This window comes from Ixodes scapularis, unplaced genomic scaffold, assembly GCF_016920785.2.
Source record: "Ixodes scapularis isolate PalLabHiFi unplaced genomic scaffold, ASM1692078v2 PGA_scaffold7__128_contigs__length_106722199, whole genome shotgun sequence".
NCBI lineage: Eukaryota > Metazoa > Arthropoda > Arachnida > Ixodida > Ixodidae > Ixodes > Ixodes scapularis.
The window spans coordinates 5,864,382-5,888,019 of NW_024609882.1; the positions used below are offsets into that span (position 1 = coordinate 5,864,382).

At 46.2% G+C, this 23,638-nt stretch overlaps 2 protein-coding genes across 2 annotated transcripts in view; one reads left to right on the forward strand and one right to left on the reverse strand.

Annotated features, from left to right (window-relative positions):
- Positions 1 to 2: 2 nt before the first annotated feature.
- Positions 3 to 10,501, forward strand: LOC8035892 (peroxisomal trans-2-enoyl-CoA reductase). The gene is made up of 8 exons (XM_040207887.3): positions 3 to 186; positions 2,366 to 2,502; positions 3,505 to 3,670; positions 5,990 to 6,071; positions 6,135 to 6,231; positions 6,693 to 6,794; positions 7,141 to 7,255; positions 8,433 to 10,501. The coding sequence occupies exons 1-8, from the start codon at positions 60 to 62 to the stop codon at positions 8,492 to 8,494; spliced, it is 888 nt and encodes a 295-aa protein (XP_040063821.1). The 5' UTR covers positions 3 to 59; the 3' UTR covers positions 8,495 to 10,501.
- Positions 10,502 to 10,739: 238 nt separating this feature from the next.
- Positions 10,740 to 23,638, reverse strand: part of LOC115318098 (ATP-dependent DNA helicase 2 subunit 1) — a 43,009-nt gene continuing 30,110 nt past the window's right edge. The window contains exons 11-16 of the mRNA XM_029977814.4: positions 17,294 to 17,511; positions 15,749 to 15,950; positions 13,678 to 13,755; positions 13,291 to 13,400; positions 11,890 to 11,979; positions 10,740 to 11,787 (exon numbers count right to left, since the gene is read on the reverse strand). Coding sequence (XP_029833674.2) covers positions 11,674 to 11,787; positions 11,890 to 11,979; positions 13,291 to 13,400; positions 13,678 to 13,755; positions 15,749 to 15,950; positions 17,294 to 17,511 — 812 coding nt within the window. The 3' untranslated portion in view covers positions 10,740 to 11,673. The remainder of the gene's footprint in view (positions 11,788 to 11,889; positions 11,980 to 13,290; positions 13,401 to 13,677; positions 13,756 to 15,748; positions 15,951 to 17,293; positions 17,512 to 23,638) is intronic.

The following is a 23,638-nucleotide window of genomic DNA, read 5'->3' on the forward strand; positions in this document are numbered from 1 at the left end:
ACCAGACCGAGCGGTGTCTGAACCGTGCACGAAGCTACCTCCGCTTCGTCCTCGTCGACATGAGCAAGGGTGTGCGGTGCGTGCGCAGCATCTTCCGACCGGGACTTTTCAAACACAAGGTGGCCGTGGTGACGGGGGGAGCGACAGGGATCGGAAAGGCCGTGGCGGAGGAGCTCCTTCATTTGGGTATTCGGACGTTCCTTCCCACCTCACCTCGAACACGAAGTTGGGGCCGAAATGCGCTCCGCATAAACGTGCGCGCAACATCAGCTGTTCTGCTTCGCGTAAATTTGGATCAAACCGAATGCTACGAACGCGAGGCCGAAGCCACGGGAGGCGCCAGTGCAGCGCTCGCGCACTGGAATCGACTGTTAAGAGCTCGTGCTTTGTACCCTTGCCCGTGCTCTGTGCTGTTGTGTACTTGGGACAACTTGGCAATAATGCAAAGCTACGGATACCCCTGCGCCCGCTCACAACTGGTGCTCGCGCTGTCTGAGCTTCTTTTCAAAATGTCAGAAGGTTTTTCCACCGCATTGTGGACAAAGGGAATCACCACATACCTCATAGAACCGTGGATAAACAAGAGCATGTTTCCCCTAAATTCATTCTGGGTCTCCAGGCAAATAGGAAAGACTACAACAATGATCCTATGTGAAGGAGACACAATCACCAGTGGCGTAAACATGGGGAGCACCCCCCCCCCCCCCCTTGCCTTATGCCTAGCCAAAGCGAATGCTATGAGCTGGTCCAAGGCCGTTTGAGTGTTACGTGACCTTGGGTGTAGTGACGCGCAGAGAGTGTGTCACATGCTACGTTCACAGAGCCGGAATGGCTCATAGCGTCCGCTGCAGTAGCACGTAAGGTGGAATGGAGTATAGTAAACATTTTATAAAACTTGTGCGTGGGCAGCAAAGAGAACGAAGGGAGGACAGGACACAAATGAGGTGCAACTTCAAACCGATTTTTACTGAAACTTGTACCGGTATTGTAAACAACCCTGGTAACAAAACAACCGTCACCGAGCATGCACAAAGTACAGCATTACTTTGCCCTATGGAAAGCAAGCTCCTTTTCAGATAGCTCTATCGAAGGCAACGCCTCAAACATATCACCCAAGTAATCAGCTAGTTGGGCGATATGTGTGTCGCTATGCCTTCACTAACGCTATCTGAGAAGGAGATTGCTTTCCTGAGGGCGAGGTAATGCTGTACCTTGTGCATGCGCCGTGACGGTTGTTTTGTTTCGTGACAAGGGTTGATTTCAAATAGCGAACAAGTTTCAATAAAAATCAGTTGGAAGTTGTGCCTCGTTTGTGTCCTGTCCTCCCTTCATCCTAATCTTTGCTGCCCATTCGCAAGTTTTATGAAATGACCACCAACCAACTATCCCGAATAGCCACTCTTTTTATAGTAAACGATTCGGAGGAAAGACAGGAAACTCCGCACCGCATCTGAGCAATTCTGACAGTTGCCCATGACATTTAAACATAGCTCTTGTGTTCAGTGCTTATTTAGACATACTTGTTTTAATGCGAAAGCATTAGCTGTTTCATGGAGCGAGCTGGCGTTATCAGTTGGAAGCGCAAAAATGGCTCTTAGTTTCCACGTGCCTTCGGTTCCGTTGGCTGGCGCGCGTCGACGGGGCTCCTATTGGCCGCTGCATCGCCTCCGAGATCCCGAAGCACGCGAGCGCTAGTATGCAGCAGATGGCAGAGGGAGCGAACGAGCAGACGACAAAGGAAGTGGACAAGCGGCTTGCATGCTTTCGCATTCACAGCTCGCAAGAAATGCTTAGCTGTACCTCGAGCTTTTCGGTATTTGCGTTCTGCTCCAAAGATATTCCAGAAGCTTGTGGTTTAAGGAATTGATTTCCAAGTTCTTTCCTGAAATTTGCCATGATACTTGTTCCAACTTCGGCACCATACCAGCTGCCATTTCCAACGTCCTTCGGCACCATACCAGTTGCCATTTATCCGTACCATGCTCTTGTGTCCATACCTTCCGCAGCATACATTTCACACCATCGAATCTGTTCTTCTCGGCAAGCCGAGAAGAATGAATTGCAGCGAAAACAAATTCAATGGTGCCAAATGTATGCTGCCGAAGGTACGGGCAAGTGAGCATGGTATGTAGCAATGACGGCTGATGTGGTGTCAGTGCAAGCCATGTATAGGATCATTTGACTGGATAATGTAGAAAAACCTCCAGTTACAGTATATTTTACTTGTACTTTACCGCATGCTATAGCTAACCTCTGGGTTAGCTCTGCACCTTGTCGGTCACATATGCTTTTCTGCAGATGGTTGTAATTTCAAGTCATACATATGCAGGTACATACTTAAGACACAAGCAATGTTCCAACCCAGGTTGCAGTGTCACAATAGCCTCTAGGAACGAAGAGAACCTGAAAGGTGCGGCCAACGAGCTTCAGAGCCGATTGACGAACCAGGAGGGATGCCCTCGCATCTTGTACACACCATGTAACATCCGCAGTGAGGAACAGGTGGGTGAGCAGGCTGGCGAGGCTCTATTCAAAGCAAGACTCGTACGAGCATCACCGGGGTTGCGTCAACGGCTGGGCTAGTGGCAGACCATTGCAAATAAGTTGACAATACTCCGTTTCATACTGAATATAAAACGCTGTTAAAGCTACTGGCACGAGCGCATGGCTTTATCTACAGTTGTGATTGTGCGACAATGTATGCAAATGATCTGCAAGATTATAAAACCCATGTTCACACCAGCAGCTTTGACAGCATAGTACATTATACGTATGAAACAGGGTATAGGCTATATCTGAGCCTTTGCTTTTGAAACTGTAGAGAAAAGAAAGTCATGGTTCATGCCTCGCAACTGGGGAGCTGGAAGAAGGGAAAGCTCAAATCTCTGCTTTGTGCATGTCATTTTTATTACAATTTGGCATCTATACTGCAGTTTTCATGAAAAGAGGAACAATGTGAATAACTGTAATGTGAAACGCTTTCAAGCTAAAAAAAAAATGGTTTCATAACCAGGTTCTTCTGAAAAAACGGGCTCTTCACCAACTTCCTCAAACAAATCACAATCTGAGCAGTCCACAGTTATAAATAAATATGGTTAGAACCCTCATAGAAGCAAGTTGCGAGGCTGATTCGACACGTCAACGAAGAGTTGAAAAAGAGAACGGAACATAAACGTCCTCCACAGAATAAGACCACTATCCTTCGCATCATCTGCTTAGCTAAGGATCAAGATTGCAACAAATGCCACAGTTATGTTCAGCTACCCTTCGCTGGTGCAACGGTCCCATTCATTACACCGCAAACGCTTGCACATGGGTACAAGGGATCGTCCAGAACCTGATTAGGAATAATTATGAAAACCATTTCAATCCCGAAAGGGGAGTGAGGAGTTGGGGATGTCAAATTATACGCTGCACCAGAATACCTTTTACCGCCAATTAATGCAGACTGCATACAAGACACAGTCAACACAGTCCCACGTTTATTCCCACTGGTTTCACCAGGTGAAGAACCTAATCAGCAGGACTCTAGAGAGCCATGGCCGCCTCGACTTCCTGGTCAACAACGGGGGTGGCCAGTTTTTATCGAAGGCAGACGGCATCTCGTTAAAGGGATGGAACGCCGTGGTCGAGACCAACCTCACTGGAACCTTTCTTACGTGCAAAGAAGGTGGGTGCAAGTGGTCTGCCCTGTCGAGAGCACCCCAAAGAAGGCCAGAGGGACTCCTTTACGAGAGCTCTCCAATGTATATGTTTCTCGACAAGTAGTGGCCGCAGTGCTCTTTTAGAAATGTCTGCCATGCTCCATCTCAGTACCTGAACTGTGGTAGTGTTGTAAAGGCCACGAGCTCATTTCTTTTGTGTGGTACACACCTTGTTTGCCCAAGCACTCCTGTGTGACCTTAAACCTGTAGCCTTTGCCACTTCTTGTTAACCCTTTTAGGTAGGGTGACCATAAAAATGTGCTTGACATATAAACATAAGCACGCACATTTCTCCAAAGTACTTCCTTGAGAACAAAAGTGCTTTTCTTCCCTATTTTTTAACAATGAGGAAGCAATGTTGCCATCCAAAGCACGGCACATTCAGTAATATAGAAGAGGCACACACATTTATGCGAACAAATTCTATTAACAAATGCAACTACAGTATGTTTCATTGTAGGTTTATTTTTATAACATTCTGCAACAAGTAAACATTCTTTTGCTTTTCTTCCATTCCCTTAGTAGTGATTTTGTAACTACCATGGATGTTCCCACGAAAACGGGACACGAGGCTTCGTTAGGCCAAAAGGACGGGACGGCAATAAAGAAACTTTAAAATGGAACTGTCCCGACCAAGATGGGACGTCTGGTCACCCTACTTCTAGGACTATGCGCCGAGGAAGTGAGGGAGAGGACGAGACGAGAGAGTGCAGGGACGTCGGAGTGCCGAGTTTTGTTTGGAACGATTAGTGGGTAGACCTAAAGCTAGCTGCTTTTGTCTTCCCTGCACTCGTCGAACAAGTTGAAATGCGGAACGCAGGGGTCCGATGATTGGCTCTCTCATTTGAAGAGTGCAGTGGAGTCAAAGGCAGTTAGCTTTAGGTTTATCCACTAATAATTCGAATCTGAACTTGGCATTTTGACATCCCCGCACTCTCTCGTCCCCTCCTTTCCCTCACTTTCTCGGTGCATAGAAAATCTAGGCTATGTGTGGCTTCGTTCAGTGGTCTAATAGGCTATGAATATGAGCGAATGCCTCTACCACTGGAGCAAAAGCTTCTTAGGAGCTTATGGCTTCAGCCTTCCAAGGAATGCAGATAAATTGCGCATATATTTGAGGGGATTGAGGAGTTCAATACAGCCAGCAGGTTCGTCCGCTTCTCGCACAAAAGGTTACGGCGACGTCCCACTGCCGAGCTCCGACTGGAGTGTCTCTCCGGACAGGTGCCAGCGAGCTGTGGCACTACTGCAGTGGGCAGACAACAGCGCTGGCATCTGCCAGTTGTAGCAATGGCAGCCTCATATTTTCCGCAATAATAGGAAATCCACCGGCTCTTCGCAAACGAGGTGTGCCTTCGAGAAAGGGAAGAGGGAATACCTTGAAGGCTACGTCGTTTTCGTCACTTGATGACCACCCGAGGCACTACAATAAACAGAAGTCGTGGCCGAGATGTTTTTTTATCCGCTAAAGAGAATTACTTATACTGAGACACAACTTAGTCACATATCTGATCACTTCTTCACACCTTGTTCTGTGCCATCTCTCCTGTGCGTGGAAAGCCATGTCATGATCGACTGGCTCGCCGTACAAGGTTCTTGGCAATCCTGTTTAAACAGGACAGTTCAAGAACGCGTGAAGCGAGACTTCTCTTCCATATAAGGTGTAACAATCCGCTTCCGTCAGTTTTGTTTTTTTAAAAAGCCAGGGGAAAGCTTTTGTCGAAGTCCACTTGTGTTCTTCACCAAGGCCGAGAGCATGCCCTCACGTGGGTCTGGACAGCCATTCACCCGCTCTGTTGGCTGTCAGTCAATCGCTCAAGGCGACTTGACTGACAGCCAACACAGCGGAAATGGGAAAGGGAAGCGAGGGTGCGGCAGGAGGGGAGGAGGAAAGCCGCAACGTTTGCCTGGTGGTGTCCGAACGGAAAACGGACTGCCGGATGTCAACTTCCACTTCGTATGGCGGAAAAGTGGTGTCGCCTCACGCGTTCTTAAGTGCCCTGTTTAGACACCCCTTTAGAGGTTCGCTACGAGTGCTGCGCGTGGCTTCCTCGACACGTGATGCCATGCACATCACCGTGCTCTTCCCTACTGCATGTTCTCCACTTGCTCGATGAGCACCTTTAGTGTTAAGGCCTGCTAGACAGGATAGATAACGGGGTTGCAAGACACCGAATCATTCTCTGTCGCGTCCAGTTCTGTGCCTTTACAAAAGCAAGTAGACCAGTCAAGGTTGTGCCGCTATGTAGTTGCCTGCCGATTCTTCTGGCGCATGTTGCAACCAGCTTACAGCCAATGGATGAAAGAGCATGGGGGATCGATTGTCAACATCATCATGGAGAATGTGCGTGGCTTTCCCATGGCGGCGTGAGTGGTCGTCCCTTTTTCTTTGCAACGCGAGACGAAGCTGAAGCAACGGTCCCCTCGCAGGCATTCAGGAGCTGCGAGAGCCGGTGTGGAAAACCTGACGCGTTCCCTGGCCATTGAGTGGGCAGAAAGTGGAGTTCGGGTCAATGCGGTTACTCCGGTGAGTGTTGCCCAGGGTGTAAGATAGACAGTTGGGGAAACGGCCCATAGAAACCTACCGCAGCGCCGTGACCGGATTGTGTACTCGTCTGCTTGCGGGTGGCTTGCGGGTACCCCCGATTTGCGACAGAACGGCGCTGCGGCGAGAAGAAAGAAATTGGAATCGAATTTGCATGGAGCTCTATAGGAGAGTGTGCAAAATAAACAGAACACGACAGTCCTCCATTGAAAATCCACGAGAAACCTTCTCCGTCAGTTTAACCGGTCGCCAGCGTTCGCCCACCTGGAGTGAGAGTTTGCGGTGCTCCACATAGATGGCGCCACAAAAAAAGAGAAAACCGAGGGGGACACAATCCGGTCGCTCATTTGGCTCTCGTTTCACCACCTGTCTATCTTACACCCTGGTGTTGCCCATGTTGGCACTTTGGGGATTCCACCAATGCACTTTCTTTGTTCCTGCAGGGCAGCATCTACTCGGCTACGGCGGCCAAAAACTATGCAGTCGATATTTTTGATCTTGTGAGGCCGCGCCTCGCTGCCAAAAGGACGGGCACACCACAGGAGGTCTGTTTTCAGTTTGCACTAATGTTCGGTCTTGAGCTAGAAGTACTATTTTAAAACCCAGATAGTGTAGGATGGAATTGAGTAGCCAAACGAAAAAAGGTGGTAAAATTGAGTAAGCAAAGTATTTTTGCCTTTGTTTGAAACATGGCGCATTCGCTTTCGCGATTTTCCCCTGTGGCAAGTGTGGTGGCTTCTCAATACTTCAAAATAATTATATATTGATGTTGGGCAGGAAGAGGAGACCGAAAGTTCTTTCAGCAGATGGTGTTCGCACACTGGTTTGCACTGAACCCTGCCTCTGTAGTCGTATGGTGACATGACTGGAGGCATTAAATCACGCGCTCAGGTGTCTTCTGCCGTCTGCTTCCTACTGTCGCCGGGTGCGTCCTACGTGTCTGGCACAACGCTCTTTGTGGATGCAGCCAGCAGACTGCACCCGGGACTCATGTTCGAAGTTCCAGGTAAGCCCTAGAAACCGTGAGAGCATGTACAGTGCTAATCACACTTGTCTATAACGGCTTTCTCCAGGGAGCGCAACTGGTGGCATTCGCGAAAACTTGGCTAGTCAAGTGGCGCAACATCGAACAGCCCGCTCGAGGGGTGTCCTGCCCACTCTATCAGCTTGATAAGTGATAAAAGTGCTTTATGATATATTTTTGTTTTTTGATGACATGGTTGATACGCCTTTATGCTTTAGTTTGTTTATGGTTCGAGCAATGATGTTTGTAAAAAGCGTGCAAGCAGCCTTCTGCGTTCGCCGCCAGCTGATAGTGGGCAGGACACCCCTTGAGCGGGCCGTTCCATGTTGCGCCACTTGACTAGTTTAGTTTCCGCAAATGCACTATACCTTTGGCGTTGCAGGGCAGACAGTGCAGGTGGCAATGACTGCTGTCAAGTAGCTTTCCTGCATGACTCGACAATAATCTTAGTGCACGGATCATGGCTACATTTGGTTTCTGGTGCGTCAACTTTCTGTATTTGACCACTGTAAAGGCGGATGTATCGCTGCACTGTCATCCTGGTGCTAAGGCTTTGCAAGCTGCACTTGCAACTTTTTTTTTCCCAATCTCGGAGAAAAAAAAACTGATTGATTGTTTGAACAGAACTCATAGTGAAGTGTCATGAAAAGAGGCTTCCTTGTTTGGTGATTTAACGAAAACAGCACTGCTTGGTGGTACCTGCTGTGGCAACCCTGAATACGCGAGCAGGATATGCCGTGTATGCACGCTACTGCACAAACTGTACTCTGCCTCACAAGTTGTCTTCCATTGAAGTTGGTAGAAATCACATATTGAGGAAGCTGACAGAAAGAAAGAAGTTCTGGCAGACACAAACTTTGTGCCTCTTTTTTCTGTTACTTCCTTCAATGTGATGTCTTCAGTGCTAGTAAATGTACAAGCGTGAACCTGTGGCTTTCAAAAGCACCTTCCCCGTGCGATTGTCTGTGCTAACGACGCATTCTTCAGAACATCGACGAATTCATATGCTTTTGTTAGCACAGAAGGCAACTTGAGAGATTGCCTTATCTGATCTGTATAGTACAGAGAGACAAAAAGTCTGATGTCATATGGGAGGTACTTTTTGCTCTGGCAACGAGTGTCCTGATACCTTGCTATGCATTATTATTCCTGTGTACAGAGCACGACCGGTGGCCACAACACGACAGCTGCATCGACAATGAAGCCAAAGAGCTGCCTTAGAAGACTTTCTCCTAGCTCTCCACATGAGGCTCAGTCGGATGAAAAACAAGAATACCAGTTGGATGGATGGGTGGTGATGGCTATATACCCTTTATAACAATGCAAGGCAATGCAAGGCAATGCAACTTGTGCCACCAAGCCTAGAAAAAAAAAAAAAAAAAAGATTTCTTTTTTTACTTGTTTGGGCAAAACTGCTTCCCCACTGCATTTTAGTAACTATCGGCGGCAGTGTGGTAGCCCATCTGGACCTCTAGAGTGCAGCAGACGACGTTCCCCGGCTGCTTGCCAACGTCTTCAGACGGGTCGCCCAACTTGTTTTTGTGACAAGTTGGTGGACTGCTCACATAAATGAGCCTGTATACCTAGCAATAGTTAGGGTGCATGCTAATGAACCATGAATTCCTTCAAGCAACGATTGGCAGCAATCAATTACTTTTCTTTTACTACATAAAATATGTGCTGCATTAAAAAAAAAAAAAAACATTCTTGCCATTAAAAAAATACTGACGCCTTCCAATTTTTAAAATAATTTTTTTTAATGTTTTGCCAGGCAATTTAATATGGTGTCAAGAGATTGCCCAATAAATATTTTGCTGCAGAGTCACCTATATCTTTAATAAAGCCAAAAATGAAAGAAGCTAACAATTCTTTGTAATGCCAAATTAGAGTGCAGCTCTTGAGGAGGAGAGGGTAGGCTTTCTCTTGCTCCCCTCCCACTTAGCAAGAAATTTAGTGAAAATTTCCCCGCTAAATTTAGCAAAAAAGCTGAATTGGTGTAGAGGTCGATTTCCCCGCTAAATTTAACGTGGGAATATTTAAGCTAACTTTAGCAGGTAAAAATTTTCCGCTCAATTTAGTGGAAACATTTCCCCGCTAAATGTAGTGGATTAATTTTCCCACTAAATTCAGCAGAAAAACTTTCCCGGATTGAGGGGCACCACATGTGACATCACGACAATAAAAATTTTCCACTAAATTTGGTGGCAAATTTCTCCGCTAAATATAGCAGGAAAATTTTCCTGGTAAGTTTAGCGGAAAAAGTTTCCTGCTAAATTTAGCGGGAAAATTTTACCCTCGTGACGTCACTATAGGAAACATCCCATAATGCAACGCATGGTTACGCCGACGGTGATGCCGCAACCCGGAATTGAGCGCCTAAGAGCTGCGCTCTAAAATCTCTACTGCTTGAAACCGGACGCACGGAAATCGCGTGGCTACACCTGACCACATTTTTTTTCTGTGCTTCTCTGGCATGTGAAGCAGATGACGACGAATCTTTGTGCACCGTTTGTCGTGCGATTGTTTTGCACTTATATCTGTTCCGCTCGATGTTCTGCGCTTGACATAGATCAGTTGGCCGGCACTACGACCGACAGTTCCGAAGTAGCGGCCCCATGTCTGTCGCAACGTTGGCCCGTCGTGCGCCGCCATAGCATTGTCCAGCCTGCGGTACGTCACCATATTGAAAGTGACGTGTACATTACTTCCTGTGATCTGCGCGATAATTATCTTCAATCAACGTATTTGCAGCTTCTTGAAAGCCACAAATAATGGGGTTTCTATTTTTAATATTGAATGTGTGCCTTAGATGACCCACGACATTGAATATATTTGGTACATGTACATAGTTTGAACACTACATGACCATGGAAAAGAGTGAGGGCGACTGAAACCAGTTAATTCTCGACCGGCTGTTTTCAAGTAAAGAGAACTATATTTGTGCCGCAAATTGTGTTCTGGGTAGCTAGGCTTTTATAGGTCATGTTCAAATAAAAACCTTGGTGAGCATAAATACCCTGTCAGTGCCCTTTTAAGTTGTCCTTACAAGTGTGTTCAGTTCGCCATAGTAGTACCGCTGCTTGGAAAATTATAAAGTGGCTTTTAAATGCTAAAAGCAATATCATCCACACACACATAAGGTCAAAGCCATATTTTTGTGACAAAATTTTTCATATTGTATGCGGTATTCTTAATAGACAAAAAAATGGAAATAAGAATTAAAAACAACACCACCACTACTCTGCTTGAATTGTATATTTGGCCCCCACTGTGGCTTGGAGTGCTGGAACATCATACTAAAGTGTGCCCCACAGGAAGTCTTTGATAACTCCCACAGGAATAGAGCGCTGCTCTGTTTGCTGTGCAATTTAGGAACACCTGAAACATTTTGCCACGCCATGCCAGGAATGCCAGCACCTACAGAGGGACTGTATGCTTCAGTAAGTGCAAACAAAATTTCTACAACTTAAAACTGAATGCAATAGGTCTTTTATTAAGCGCACAAAACATGCTAGTTACTCTTCTGAAAATATCAGTGTGTCCCGCACACAACAAAAATGCAAAGCCACGGAGCCCAAAGGCGTGCTAGCAAAATGTGAGACCCACAGGCTGTGGCAACATCTGATGCTCACCCTGGTGCAATCTGCTATAGTCTGTTGCAACTCAAGAAGGTAGGGCGAGGGTAAGAGGGGTCGGGGAGGAGGAAGCAGACGGAACACTAAAGAGAGAAGGTTTCCCATTCTTCTACAGCGTTCCGTCTGCTTTCTCCTCCCCAGCCCATCTTACCCTCGCCCTACCTTCTTGATCTGCAATGGACTATAGACACAAGTAAGTACATAAACCGAGAAAAGTGACAGTGAACAAGTTTGTGAGGAGAACATAACACGACCATGTTTTGAGCAGCTGGAGAACGTAGTACATAACTCATTACTTGGAACTCAACAAAGAGGTTAAGAGACACCTGCCGTAATTAAAATGGCAGCCGTAATTAAAATGACACATACACCAACGAGAAAAAAAGATGTACAGTAGGAGCCCGAGAGACAATAGGTGGGTAGTGTGGGCCAATTTACAGCAACAAAACGACGCAAAGTGTAATTTTTCGAACAGTAAGCCAAACACTGTACTACTACGGTGGGCTGCCTTCTAGGGCAGGTAAACTCTGAGAATATCGCGGTAGTCGCATGCACTAGAGATGTTCTCATTATTTAGGTTCAAGTCGTCAGGTTACCAACATGGCCACTTTTCAGTTTGCACTCTATTTCATGACTCCAAGTTTGCGGAGGATATAGCTTACAAAGAACGGTAGTTTTAGAAACGCCGTGGGAGCTTGCACCCAGGAATTCTGCAAAGCTAGCCGCAGCTTACGAAACGCGATGGGGTCGGTGGCGGAGTGCCCCTCAGAGGTCGAGGTGTTCGTTGATGCACTCGATGAGCTCGGCCTTCTTGGCCGGGCACCGGAGGCCCTTGCGCTTGCAATACTCCTTCAGCACATTCACCGTCAGACTGAAGAGCTGCGAGAGATCATGGCGGTTGGTGGGCGCCCTTCCACAAAGCACTCCTGGTTGGCTTGTGCCATGGAACGACCTGGACTCTCGAGGCAATGGTGCGCATACCTTGCGACGTCTGGCCTCTTCCTCCACGTCCACCGCCCCGGTACGGCTGTCTGGCCGAGCCTTCTTCGCAGCCGCCTCCCCGGGACCGGCCTGAACGGAATGTGCGGTTGGGTTGCCCTTGCGAGAGGGTATACTTCAACGCATCCGCCCCACGACTAAACATTAACGAGAAATTTCCGACAGCCAGTCACCTTGCTCAGAGGTCACGGGTGCTCATAAGTTTGGAAGTGTCTTTAATGTGCACAATGTTATGGTCTAGGTCGGGGGTCTCCAAATGTTTCAGCTACGGGGCCGCATTAGCGACTTGTCGCTAATGCGGCCTTATAGAGAAGGAGTAAATAAAAAACAAAGAAAAACAAAATCAATAAGCATAGATAACCATTTAAACACAGAAATGAATGTTCGCGATTAAGTAAAAAAACCTCTAAGGTGGATGAATACATATACTTTGATTTTAAATGTAATCTTTAGCTAATTATGACATTACACAACTCTTGTGACCAAGAAAACTCGCCAGGCATAAATCAAAGCGCATGGAAACTTCAACACATTTGTGCAGTAAAAAAAAGACATGAGAATAAAACTGACATGGTGACACAGGACACTAAGCACAATATACGTGAGAACGCAACTGGAATTTCTTTTTTTTATAGTTACACAGACACAAAACGGGAGACTAAGAATGGTAATGCTCGTGATTACAATGTTCATCTATAAGGGCCATGCAACGATTTTTGTACTTTGCGCAAATACTGCTTGGAACAGATCCCTGGCGCATAATATGGAAAAAGGACCCTCATTACGATGCATTTTTTTTTTTTTTTTTGTTCTTTCTGGTTTTTTTGTTTGCACATTTGGAGCGCGTTGCGGTGCCATTTCGTCACATTGACTTCTTTATGCACCATAGCGGGCCTGCCGGAACGGGCCGGGGTTTGGAGACCCCCGGTCTAGAGAGACACTGAAGTGGCTGCACATTTGACAAAAAAGAAACAATCAAATCATTTCCATTAGACCTTCGGGATCACGAATGGCAAAATAATTTCTCCAATCAATGCGCGGAGTACCCACTAAAGTGCCTTTAAATGGGCGTTAAAGCCCCTCCCAGTGAGAGACTTGGGGCCTAGTAGCGAAGCGATCTCGGTCGGTAGAAGGTTCATGACAAAATGCAAAGAATACAACATCATGACAATGGAGGATTAAGCCGCAATTATTGAACAAATTGAAAGTGACCAATAAAAAACAAAAGTTGCGCACAAATATTTTTTTTTTTTTTTTATCTCGTTGGGTCTGGGACTGCTTGACTGATCAATACGTCGGCGGCTGGGTGAACATCCTGCCCCACAAACCATTCTAGAAACAGACCCAATGATTCGGTGTTTTAAGAGACGCGAGGCCACATACGCTTCGTTTCCTCGCTGCCGTGGGAGGGGCACATCCGTCCGGAAAGGCAGCCTTGGTGAAGGCCTCCAGATCCTTCTCTGCCTTTTGCTTCATCTTGTCGTGGTTTGGCCCTGAGAAGATGCACCCGGATTAGCCGTATCGGCTGCACCAATCTAAGGTGGTCCCCCAAAATAGTGGTAAACGCATCACAAATGAGAAAGGTAAGCCCTTCTACGTCTCTAAACCGCTTGTCATGGGCAACCCACGATGCTGTGGTCTTGCGGTTTTCTGCCGCGTCACCCTTTTGGCTGGTCCCAGTTGAGAAGGCGGTGAGGTGGGACGACGCTCAAAGCACCCTTGCGGCTCACGTACGGGTACCATTGCTGCAAACAGAGTTGGCAGACTCACGGGTGTAGTCGACGGAAGTCTCCACGACGTCCCGATCCAGAGCCAGGGCCTCGAGGCAGCGCCAGAACCTCTGGAGCTCTGCAAGGCACGGCACAAGGACGTTCATCTCCAAGGCAATGCGCCTGCAGCCAACTCCCATTAACCCGTCTGCTATTGACGTGGGTCAACCGAACAATAACCCTAGACACTGGAGTGGACGACACTCTAATACGGTGGTTCTCGAATGGGGCTCTGCAGACCTTTTGGGGTCCCTGAAAGCCTTCTTTAGGGTCCCCAAAGGCCTCGATTATTGGTCAAGTTGAGCATTTAAACTTTCCTTTTATTGATTCTGGCCAGCGCATGCGTACTGGCCAGTGCGAGTGCCAGTGCTTCGACGTTAATTTCGTGTTTCTTTTCTAAGATGTGAAGAAAGAAGTGTTTGAAGATCACGTCGTGCCTGTGCTTGCACGAGAATCGGCGTCAATTCGTGTTTCTGTTCTAATAAGATTTCCGTTGCTAGTCAGCGCTTGTCCAGTGTATCTCTCTTATCATGTCGTTTAACACCCGAGACTGTGGTGGAAAAAAGGAAAAACTTTTAGTCGAAAAAACAGACACAGAAGAGAACCTTTGATTAAAAGATTTCCTTTTCTGCACCACACTCTCGGGTGGACAACATGATTAGCAGCCACCAGCTCACCTGCGCACTCAGTCTTTTCAGTATCTCTCTTCTTTGTCCTCATCCCTGTGGCACTGTTTTTCACTATTAACTCCTACCAACTCACCCACATGTCCATTCTAATAGATTTTGGCTGTCTTGCAGAGCTAAGTAGGAGAGTAAACCACACACGCCGGGTGAGCAGGACTGATTATTTTCCATTTCACAGCCCAGAAGTTGGTTTGCATGTATTGTTTTCTTCATTTACCCGGCTGTCATTCTACTTGTTCAATACTGATGTACTCGTTCAATACCGCTCCACCCCCCTGGAGTACGGGCTACCCCATCACTTCCGCTGAACCACAAAAGATCTCCGAAACATCAGTAAGTAAGAACCACTGCTCTAATAGAAAGTGCAACTGGCTTTGTATTCAGTGTCCGAGACAGAAACAAAATCGTGAGCCAATCCACTTCGTGAAGGTGGACAACTAGCAAAGTTGTTTAGCACACGACACACATGACACAAAATTTCGAACAAAGGTACAAACATTTCTTGTCTTGATCGGTGGTCGTCATGACGAAAGCTACGCATTCACATGGCGAAAATTATCGCCGCCCCGAGGAGTTTAAGGAAACTAGACACGTGCGATGGGATTGCCACCCGTTAGAAGGAAAGGAAACTAGGGACGCAAGCGCTTGAATTGACGACCAAGAGAGCCCTTTCCGAGTTTTTGTAGACGCACACGAAAAATTCACGGAATCCTAACCATAAACAGCTTCGCTGTAAAATTGCACAACGATCCCACGACGTGATGCGTCTAGACAGCAGCAGCTGTTCTGCTTATTCGACAATGCGACGTTGACAATCGATAGACATTGCGCCGATCGTGATTCATTTGGTTATCTGATATAGAAATGAGATTGCATTGATTTAACGTCGATACGTCATTGATGAACAAATAAATTTAAGGTTGTGATGTGTTTTCTCGCCAAATTTAGTGGGGAAACTGGTGCATGGGTCGCATGACGTCAATTTTTCCACTAAGTTTTGGCAGGGAACCTGAATTTGTCTGTAGGTCCCGTGACATTAATTTGCCCGCCAAATTTAGCGGGGGAACTGTTCATTTTTATTCACGCTCACGCCCTCGCGAAACTGGGGGACGGGCCACTAACAGCTGCCGCCGTAAAACGAACTGACGCTTCACGACCAGATTTCAGAACGAGGACATAAACGGGATGACGCGTGTTGTCATTTTTACGTCCAGAATGTCTAGTTTCCGTTCCTTACGTTCAACCTGTACCAGCTTGTTTGTACTCTTACATTTTGTATGTAAATTAATCAAAGCGGAGGACACCCTAGCGTGACGATTAGACCGGCGGTCTACGAACCCCGGGGTCTCCGAATTCGATACGAGTAGTCCCACATGTCCGACTGACCAGGATTCTCGAAGTTGTCCGGGTGGTAGGGGAAGCGCAGTTGCTGCACCAGCTTGCTGGCCAGAGACACCAGGGAGCGTGGTGCCGAGCTGGAGCGGCAGTCCAGCCCCTGCAGGCGGCGTCGGTCGTCGCTGAACGGCAGCTGGACCACGTGGAAGCCCGGTGGCATCTGCTGCAGGCCGTGGGAGTCCCTCTCCTCCTCCTGCGACCGTTTCGCCCTCGGTACTGGGAAACGCTGGTCGACCCGCCGGACGCTACGTTTGTCCGTCGTAATCTAAGGTCTGCGGGAGAAGCTCCGTTTTTGGCAAGGGTCTTTCCAGCTTCGACAATGCTTCGACGTCTCGCAAGCATGCCTGAAGGCAATGAGCAATTGCTGGAGACGAACCTATACCTGCGGATACCGTGTTGCAAAAGACTACACTGGCAGATATAGTATAGACTGGCGGGCAGCCACTGGTAAGTATGCACCAGTGGGTATTTATTGGCATATTAGGAACTTTCTAAGGGACACTAAAGATGACACACTTCCATACCTGCCAAGTTTGGAGAAACCAAATCCGGGGAAGGTTTTCTAAGCCAAAAAAGACATATAGCGTAGTTTAAAAAAAATAAAAAAAAATATTGACAATGAATTTACATGAAGACGACTTCATTACACCTGTATTACACTGCTCACGATAGTGAGAGACAGCTGGGCATCGCTATCATTGTTGCCGTCTGTTGCAACGGCAAAAACTTATTGTTTAAGTGCAAGGAGGGGGGTTAATTTGAGCTTTTTGGGAGATTTTTTCGTCAACCCTACAAAATGGTAAAAACTCTGGAGTCTCTCGGGTAATACGGGAAACTTGGCGGGCAAGCATTTCCCCTAGAAGCCTATTTTTTTGCTGGTAGGTTGTTCACCGACCGTTCATCCGATCCAGTAGCACGGTGAAGGATTGTATTAGGACAAGAGCTGGGTCGACATTGTCTGGTATGCCTCCGTTTCTTTTCAATGGCGATAAAATCTGACCCTCATTGTCCACAGTGTGGATAAACAGTTACTTATTCAATCTGAGCAATGGCTGCAATAATTTATTCGTGAATATGCATGGCCACGTGCGAAACAATTTGGCAGCACTTGGAGCAGAAGCTCGCACCGCAGACTCGAACACTGCGAGACCCTCTCGCGTATTGGCTGCCACGAGGGTTTTTTTCAGAGCAAACCTCCTTCTCGGCGCGTCCACAACGGGAGTCACTCTGGGCTACGAGCGACGCGTGCACCTGCCCAATACCACCCAGAAGACGAGGCCCGCACCTTTCCTCCTCAAACGTCATCGCTAGTGGATCCACGCAGTGCCGCCTCGCTTGCGACAGCATCGCTGCCCACGCGCCTTGCAGCGTCTCGCAACGTATGCGACGCCAAGGCGGAACGCCTGCCGCCGTGCAGCGACTCTCGTCGAGCTTGAGCGTGTTTGCCGCTCGGGGCGAATCGGGAATCCACCAACGACGACGTCGTGCGCAGGACTTGCCTTCTAGATTCCTCCTAGAGGTTGCACAGTGGCTCACCTGTGCAAGCAGGTAGACCAGCTTGGGTGCCTGGGCTCCTCGAGAGACCCAGTAGCAGACCGGTGCCACTTTGTGGCGCAGGCAGCTCTGCAGTAGCGCCGCAAAGAGGCGCGTGCTGCCCCGGATGGTGCCCTCGTCTGGGTACACGAAGTGGGACGGCCGCACGTGGTGCTGGGCCCTCAGCCGCTCCAGGGGCTTGAAGCCCAGTAGCTGCAGTCCTGGAACGGCAGGCATCACGCATGGTTTGCCTCGACACCAATGTTGGTGGTAACATGTTACCGGCGTTACTGGTAACATGTTCCTTTATTCGGTAACATAGTACAGTAAAACTTTGTTAATTCAACCCCGCTAATTCGGAAATTCGGATAATTTCAACTGCCGATCCGGTCCCGTCAAACGGCACTAAACGCTCAATAATTCGGAGGGAATGCGGAGGAATTCGGCAGGTGCTGCTAGCTACCGTCAGTTCCAAAGGGTATGACCGCTATCCATTCGAGGTGCACACGTGGTTTTTCCGGTTTTCCCATGATTCTTTGCTCTTCTGGTTCTCCGTGTTTCGCATCAGTTTTCCTCTGCACTGCCGTGCATCAGCGCGCTACTCTCCTGGCATGGAATTGGCAGAAGCATAGCTGCAACGGAAAAAGAGTAGCACAAGTGATCGATGACCGGAGTGGCAAAATCGCGACACGCGGTGCTATTGTTCCCGAGCGTGCCAATAGCGAGAGTGACAGTCACGTTTCATGCCTCAACGCGGGGTGAAAGCAGCCCATCCGAAAGCCCGCATTTGAAGAGCTATCTTATCTCTCAATTTTTCGCCGGCCACCCCCACGTTGAAACATGCAACGTGACTGGCTCTCTCGCTATCGGCGCGCTTGGGAAAAATAGCGCCGGGTGTCGCGATTTTGCCGCTCCGATCATCGGTCAGTTGTGCTACTTGTTTTCCATTGCAGCCGTACCAGGCCAAGAATTTAGCGACGAAAGTGGGAATACTGAGGGCCTTGAAGGACAGCGTCTCTCGTTAACAAGTGATGGAAAGTTACGACCTCAAAAGAAGCACTTTGGCCACAGACGTGAAAATTGAGGCCGAGATCTTACAGGCTTTCGAGAGCGAGAAGTTCAACGCGAAAAGAGAGCGGCTGTGGAAGGTGGTGTACCCGAAAGTAGAAGAGGCCTTGCTGTGCTAAATTGTCAGCGCACGGGATGCGTAGCTCTCTCTGACATTTGCGAGTGCGGTTATGCACTCGACCGCGCTAAAAAAAGTTGCCGTCTTCCCCTAAATGTCGTCCAGAAAGCAGGCAGCAATAACAGATTTCTTCTCAAAATAAAGGTTACTTGGTGTCACGTCACCAATGAACAAATTCAGTTTCTCTGCAGGTAATTGAATCGGTGTTGAGGTCACGTGACATCAATTTTCCTGCTAAATCAGAAACTGAATTTGTCTGCTAAATCCAGCGGAGAAACTGAATTTCCTTGATAAATTTAGCGGAGAATTGAATTGGTGTTGAGGTCATGTGGCGTCAATTTTCCTGCTAAATCTAGTGGAGAAACTGAATTTGTCTGCTAACTCTAGAGGAAAAACTGAACTTGTCCGCTAACTCTAGCAGGGAAACTGAATTTCCCTGCTAAATATAGCGGGGAATTGAATCGGTGTTGAGGTTTTGTGACATAAATTTTCCTGCTAAATCAGAAACGGAATTTGTCCGCTAAATCCAGCAGAGAAACTGAATTTCCCTGATAAATTTAGCAGAAATTGAATTGGTGTTGAGGTAACGTGGCGTCAATTTTCCTGCTAAATCTAGTGGAGAAACTGAATTTGTCTGCTAACTCTAGAGGAAAAACTGAACTTGTCCGCTAACTCCAGCAGGGAAACTGAATTTCCCCGCTAAATATAGCGGGGAATTGAATTGGTGTTGAGGTTTTGTGACATCAATTTTTCTGCTAAATCAGAAACTGAATTTGTCCGCTAAATCCAGCGGGGAAACTGAATTTCCCTGATAAATTTAGCGGAGAATTGAATTGGTGTTGAGGTAACGTGGCGTCAATTTTCCTGCTAAATCTAGTGGAGAAACTGAATTTGTCTGCTAACTCTAGTGGAAAAACTGAACTTGTCCGCTAACTATACCAGGGAAACTGAATTTCCCCGCTAAATATAGCGGGGAATTGAATCGGTGTTGAGGTTTTGTGACATCAATTTTCCAGCTAAATCAGAAACTGAATTTGTCCGCTAAATCCAGCGGAGAAACTGAATTTCCCTGATAAATTTAGCGGAGAATTGAATTGGTGTTGAGGTAACGTGGCGTCAATTTTCCTGCTAAATCTAGTGGAGAAACTGAATTTGCCTGCTAACTCTAGTGAAAAAACTGAACTTGTCCGCTAACTCTAGCAGGCAAACTGAATTTCCCCACTAAATATAGCGGGGAATTGAATAGGTGTTGAGGTTTTGTGACATCAATTTTCCTGCTAAATCAGAAACTGAATTTGTCCGCTAAATCCAGCGGGGAAACTGAATTTCCCTGATAAATTTAGCGGAGAATTGAATTGGTGTTGAGGTCACGTGGCGTCAATTTTCCTGCTAAATCTAGTGGAGAAACTGAATTTGTCTGCTAACTCTAGTGGAAAAACTGAACTTGTCCGCTAACTATAGCAGGGAAACTGAATTTTTCCGCAAAATATAGCGGGGAATTGAATTGGTGTTGAGGTTTTGTGACATCAATTTTTCTGCTAAATCAGAAACTGAATTTGTCCGCTAAATCCAGCGGGGAAACTGAATTTCCCTGATAAATTTAGCGGAGAATTGAATTGGTGTTGAGGTCACGTGGCGTCAATTTTCCTGCTAAATCTAGTGGAGAAACTGAATTTGTCTGCTAACTCTAGTGGAAAAACTGAACTTGTCCGCTAACTCTAGCAGGCAAACTGAATTTCCCCGCTAAATATAGCGGGGAATTGAATAGGTGTTGAGGTTTTGTGACATCAATTTTTCTGCTAAATCAGAAACTGAATTTGTCCGCTAAATCCAGCGGGGAAACTGAATTTCCCTGATAAATTTAGCGGAGAATTGAATTGGTGTTGAGGTCACGTGGCGTCAATTTTCCTGCTAAATCTAGTGGAGAAACTGAATTTGCCTGCTAACTCTAGTGAGAAAACTGAACTTGTCCGCTAACTCTAGCAGGCAAACTGAATTTCCCCGCTAAATATAGCGGGGAATTGAATAGGTGTTGAGGTTTTGTGACATCAATTTTCCTGCTAAATCAGAAACTGAATTTGTCCGCTAAATCCAGTGGGGAAACTGAATTTCCCTGATAAATTTAGCGGAGAATTGAATTGGTGTTGAGGTCACGTGGCGTCAATTTTCCTGCTAAATCTAGTGGAGAAACTGAATTTGCCTGCTAACTCTAGTGAAAAAACTGAACTTGTCCGCTAACTCTAGCAGGCAAACAGAATTTCCCCGCTAAATATAGCGGGGAATTGAATAGGTGTTGAGGTTTTGTGACATCAATTTTCCTGCTAAATCAGAAACTGAATTTGTCCGCTAAATCCAGCGGGGAAACTGAATTTCCCTGATAAATTTAGCGGAGAATTGAATTGGTGTTGAGGTCACGTGGCGTCAATTTTCCTGCTAAATCTAGTGGAGAAACTGAATTTGCCTGCTAACTCTAGTGAAAAAACTGAACTTGTCCGCTAACTCTAGCAGGCAAACTGAATTTCCCCGCTAAATATAGCGGGGAATTGAATAGGTGTTGAGGTTTTGTGACATCAATTTTCCTGCTAAATCAGAAACTGAATTTGTCCGCTAAATCCAGCGGGGAAACTGAATTTCCCTGATAAATTTAGCGGAGAATTGAATTGGTGTTTAGGTAACGTGGCGTCAATTTTCCTGCTAAATCTAGTGGACAAACTGAATTTGTCTGCTAACTCTAGTGGAAAAACTGAACTTGTCCGCTAACTATAGCAGGGAAACTGAATTTCCCCGCAAAATATAGCGGGGACTTGAATAGGTGTTGAGGTTTTGTGACATCAATTTTCCTGCTAAATCAGAAACTGAATTTGTCCGCTAAATCCAGCGGGGAAACTGAATTTCCCTGATAAATTTAGCGGAGAATTGAATTGGTGTTTAGGTAACGTGGCGTCAATTTTCCTGCTAAATCTAGTGGACAAACTGAATTTGTCTGCTAACTCTAGTGGAAAAACTGAACTTGTCCGCTAACTATAGCAGGGAAACTGAATTTTCCGCAAAATATAGCGGGGAATTGAATTGGTGTTGAGGTTTTGTGACATCAATTTTTCTGCTAAATCAGAAACTGAATTTGTCCGCTAAATCCAGCGGAGAAACTGAATTTCCCTGATAAATTTAGCGGAGAATTGAATTGGTGTTGAGGTCACGTGGCGTCAATTTTCCTGCTAAATCTAGTGGAGAAACTGAATTTGTCTGCTAACTCTAGTGGAAAAACTGAACTTGTCCGCTAACTCTAGCAGGCAAACTGAATTTCCCCGCTAAATATAGCGGGGAATTGAATAGGTGTTGAGGTTTTGTGACATCAATTTTCCTGCTAAATCAAAAACTGAATTTGTCCGCTAAATCCAGCGGGGAAACTGAATTTCCCTGATAAATTTAGCGGAGAATTGAATTGGTGTTTAGGTAACGTGGCGTCAATTTTCCTGCTAAATCTAGTGGACAAACTGAATTTGTCTGCTAACTCTAGTGGAAAAACTGAACTTGTCCGCTAACTATAGCAGGGAAACTGAATTTCCCCGCAAAATATAGCGGGGAATTGAATTGGTGTTGAGGTTTTGTGACATCAATTTTCCTGCTAAATCAGAAACTGAATTTGTCCGCTAAATCCAGCGGAGAAACTGAATTTCCCTGATAAATTTAGCGGAGAATTGAATTGGTGTTGAGGTCACGTGGCGTCAATTTTCCTGCTAAATCTAGTGGAGAAACTGAATTTGTCTGCTAATTCTAGTGGAAAAACTGAACTTGTCCGCTAACTCTAGCAGGGAAACTGAATTTCCCCGCTAAATATAGCGGGGAATTGAATCGGTGTTGAGGTTTTGTGACATCAATTTTCCTGCTAAATCAGAAACTGAATTTGTCCGCTAAATCCAGCGGGGAAACTGAATTTCCCTGATAAATTTAGCGGAGAATTGAATTGGTATTGAGGTAACGTGGCGTCAATTTTCCTGCTAAATCTAGTGGAGAAACTGAATTTGTCTGCTAACTCTAGTGGAAAAACTGAACTTGTCCGTTAACTCTAGCAGGAAAACTGAATTTCCCCGCTAAATATAGCGGGGAATTGAATCGGTGTTGAGGTTTTGTGACATCAATTTTCCTGCTAAATCAGAAACTGAATTTGTCCGCTAAATCCAGCAGAGAAACTGAATTTCCCTGATAAATTTAGCGGAGAATTGAATTGGTGTTGAGGTAACGTGGCGTCAATTTTCCTGCTAAATCTAGTGGAGAAACTGAATTTGTCTGTTAACTCTAGTGGAAAAACTGAACTTGTCCGCTAACTCTAGCAGGGAAACTGAATTTCCCCGCTAAATATAGCGGGGAATTGAATCGGTGTTGAGGTTTTGTGACATCAATTTTCCTGCTAAATCAGAAACTGAATTTGTCCGCTAAATCCAGCGGAGAAACTGAATTTCCCTGATAAATTTAGCGGAGAATTGAATTGGTGTTGAGGTAACGTGGCGTCAATTTTCCTGCTAAATCTAGTGGATAAACTGAATTTGTCTGTTAACTCTAGTGAAAAAACTGAACTTGTCCGCTAACTCTAGCAGGGAAACTGAATTTCCCCGCTAAATATAGCGGGGAATTGAATCGGTGTTGAGGTTTTGTGACATCAATTTTCCTGCTAAATCAGAAACTGAATTTGCCCGCTAAATCCAGTGGAGAAACTGAATTTCCCTGATAAATTTAGCGGAGAATTGAATTGGTGTTGAGGTAACGTGGCGCCAATTTTCCTGCTAAATGCAGTGGAGAAACTGAATTTGTCTGCTAACTCTAGTGGAAAAACTGAACTTGTCCGCTAACTCTAGCAGGGAAACTGAATTTCCCCGCAAAATACAGCGGGGAATTGAATCGGTGTTGAGGTTTTGTGACATCAATTTTCCTGGTAAATCAGAAACTGAATTTGTCCGCTAAATCCAGCGGAGAAATTGAATTTCCCTGATAAATTTAGCGGAGAATCGAATTGGTGTTGAGGTCACGTGGCGTCAATTTTCCTGCTAAATCTAGTGGAGAAACTGAATTTGTCTGCTAACTCTAGTGGAAAAACTGAACTTGTCCGCTAACTCTAGCAGGGAAACTGAATTTCCCCCCTAAATATAGCGGGGAATTGAATCGGT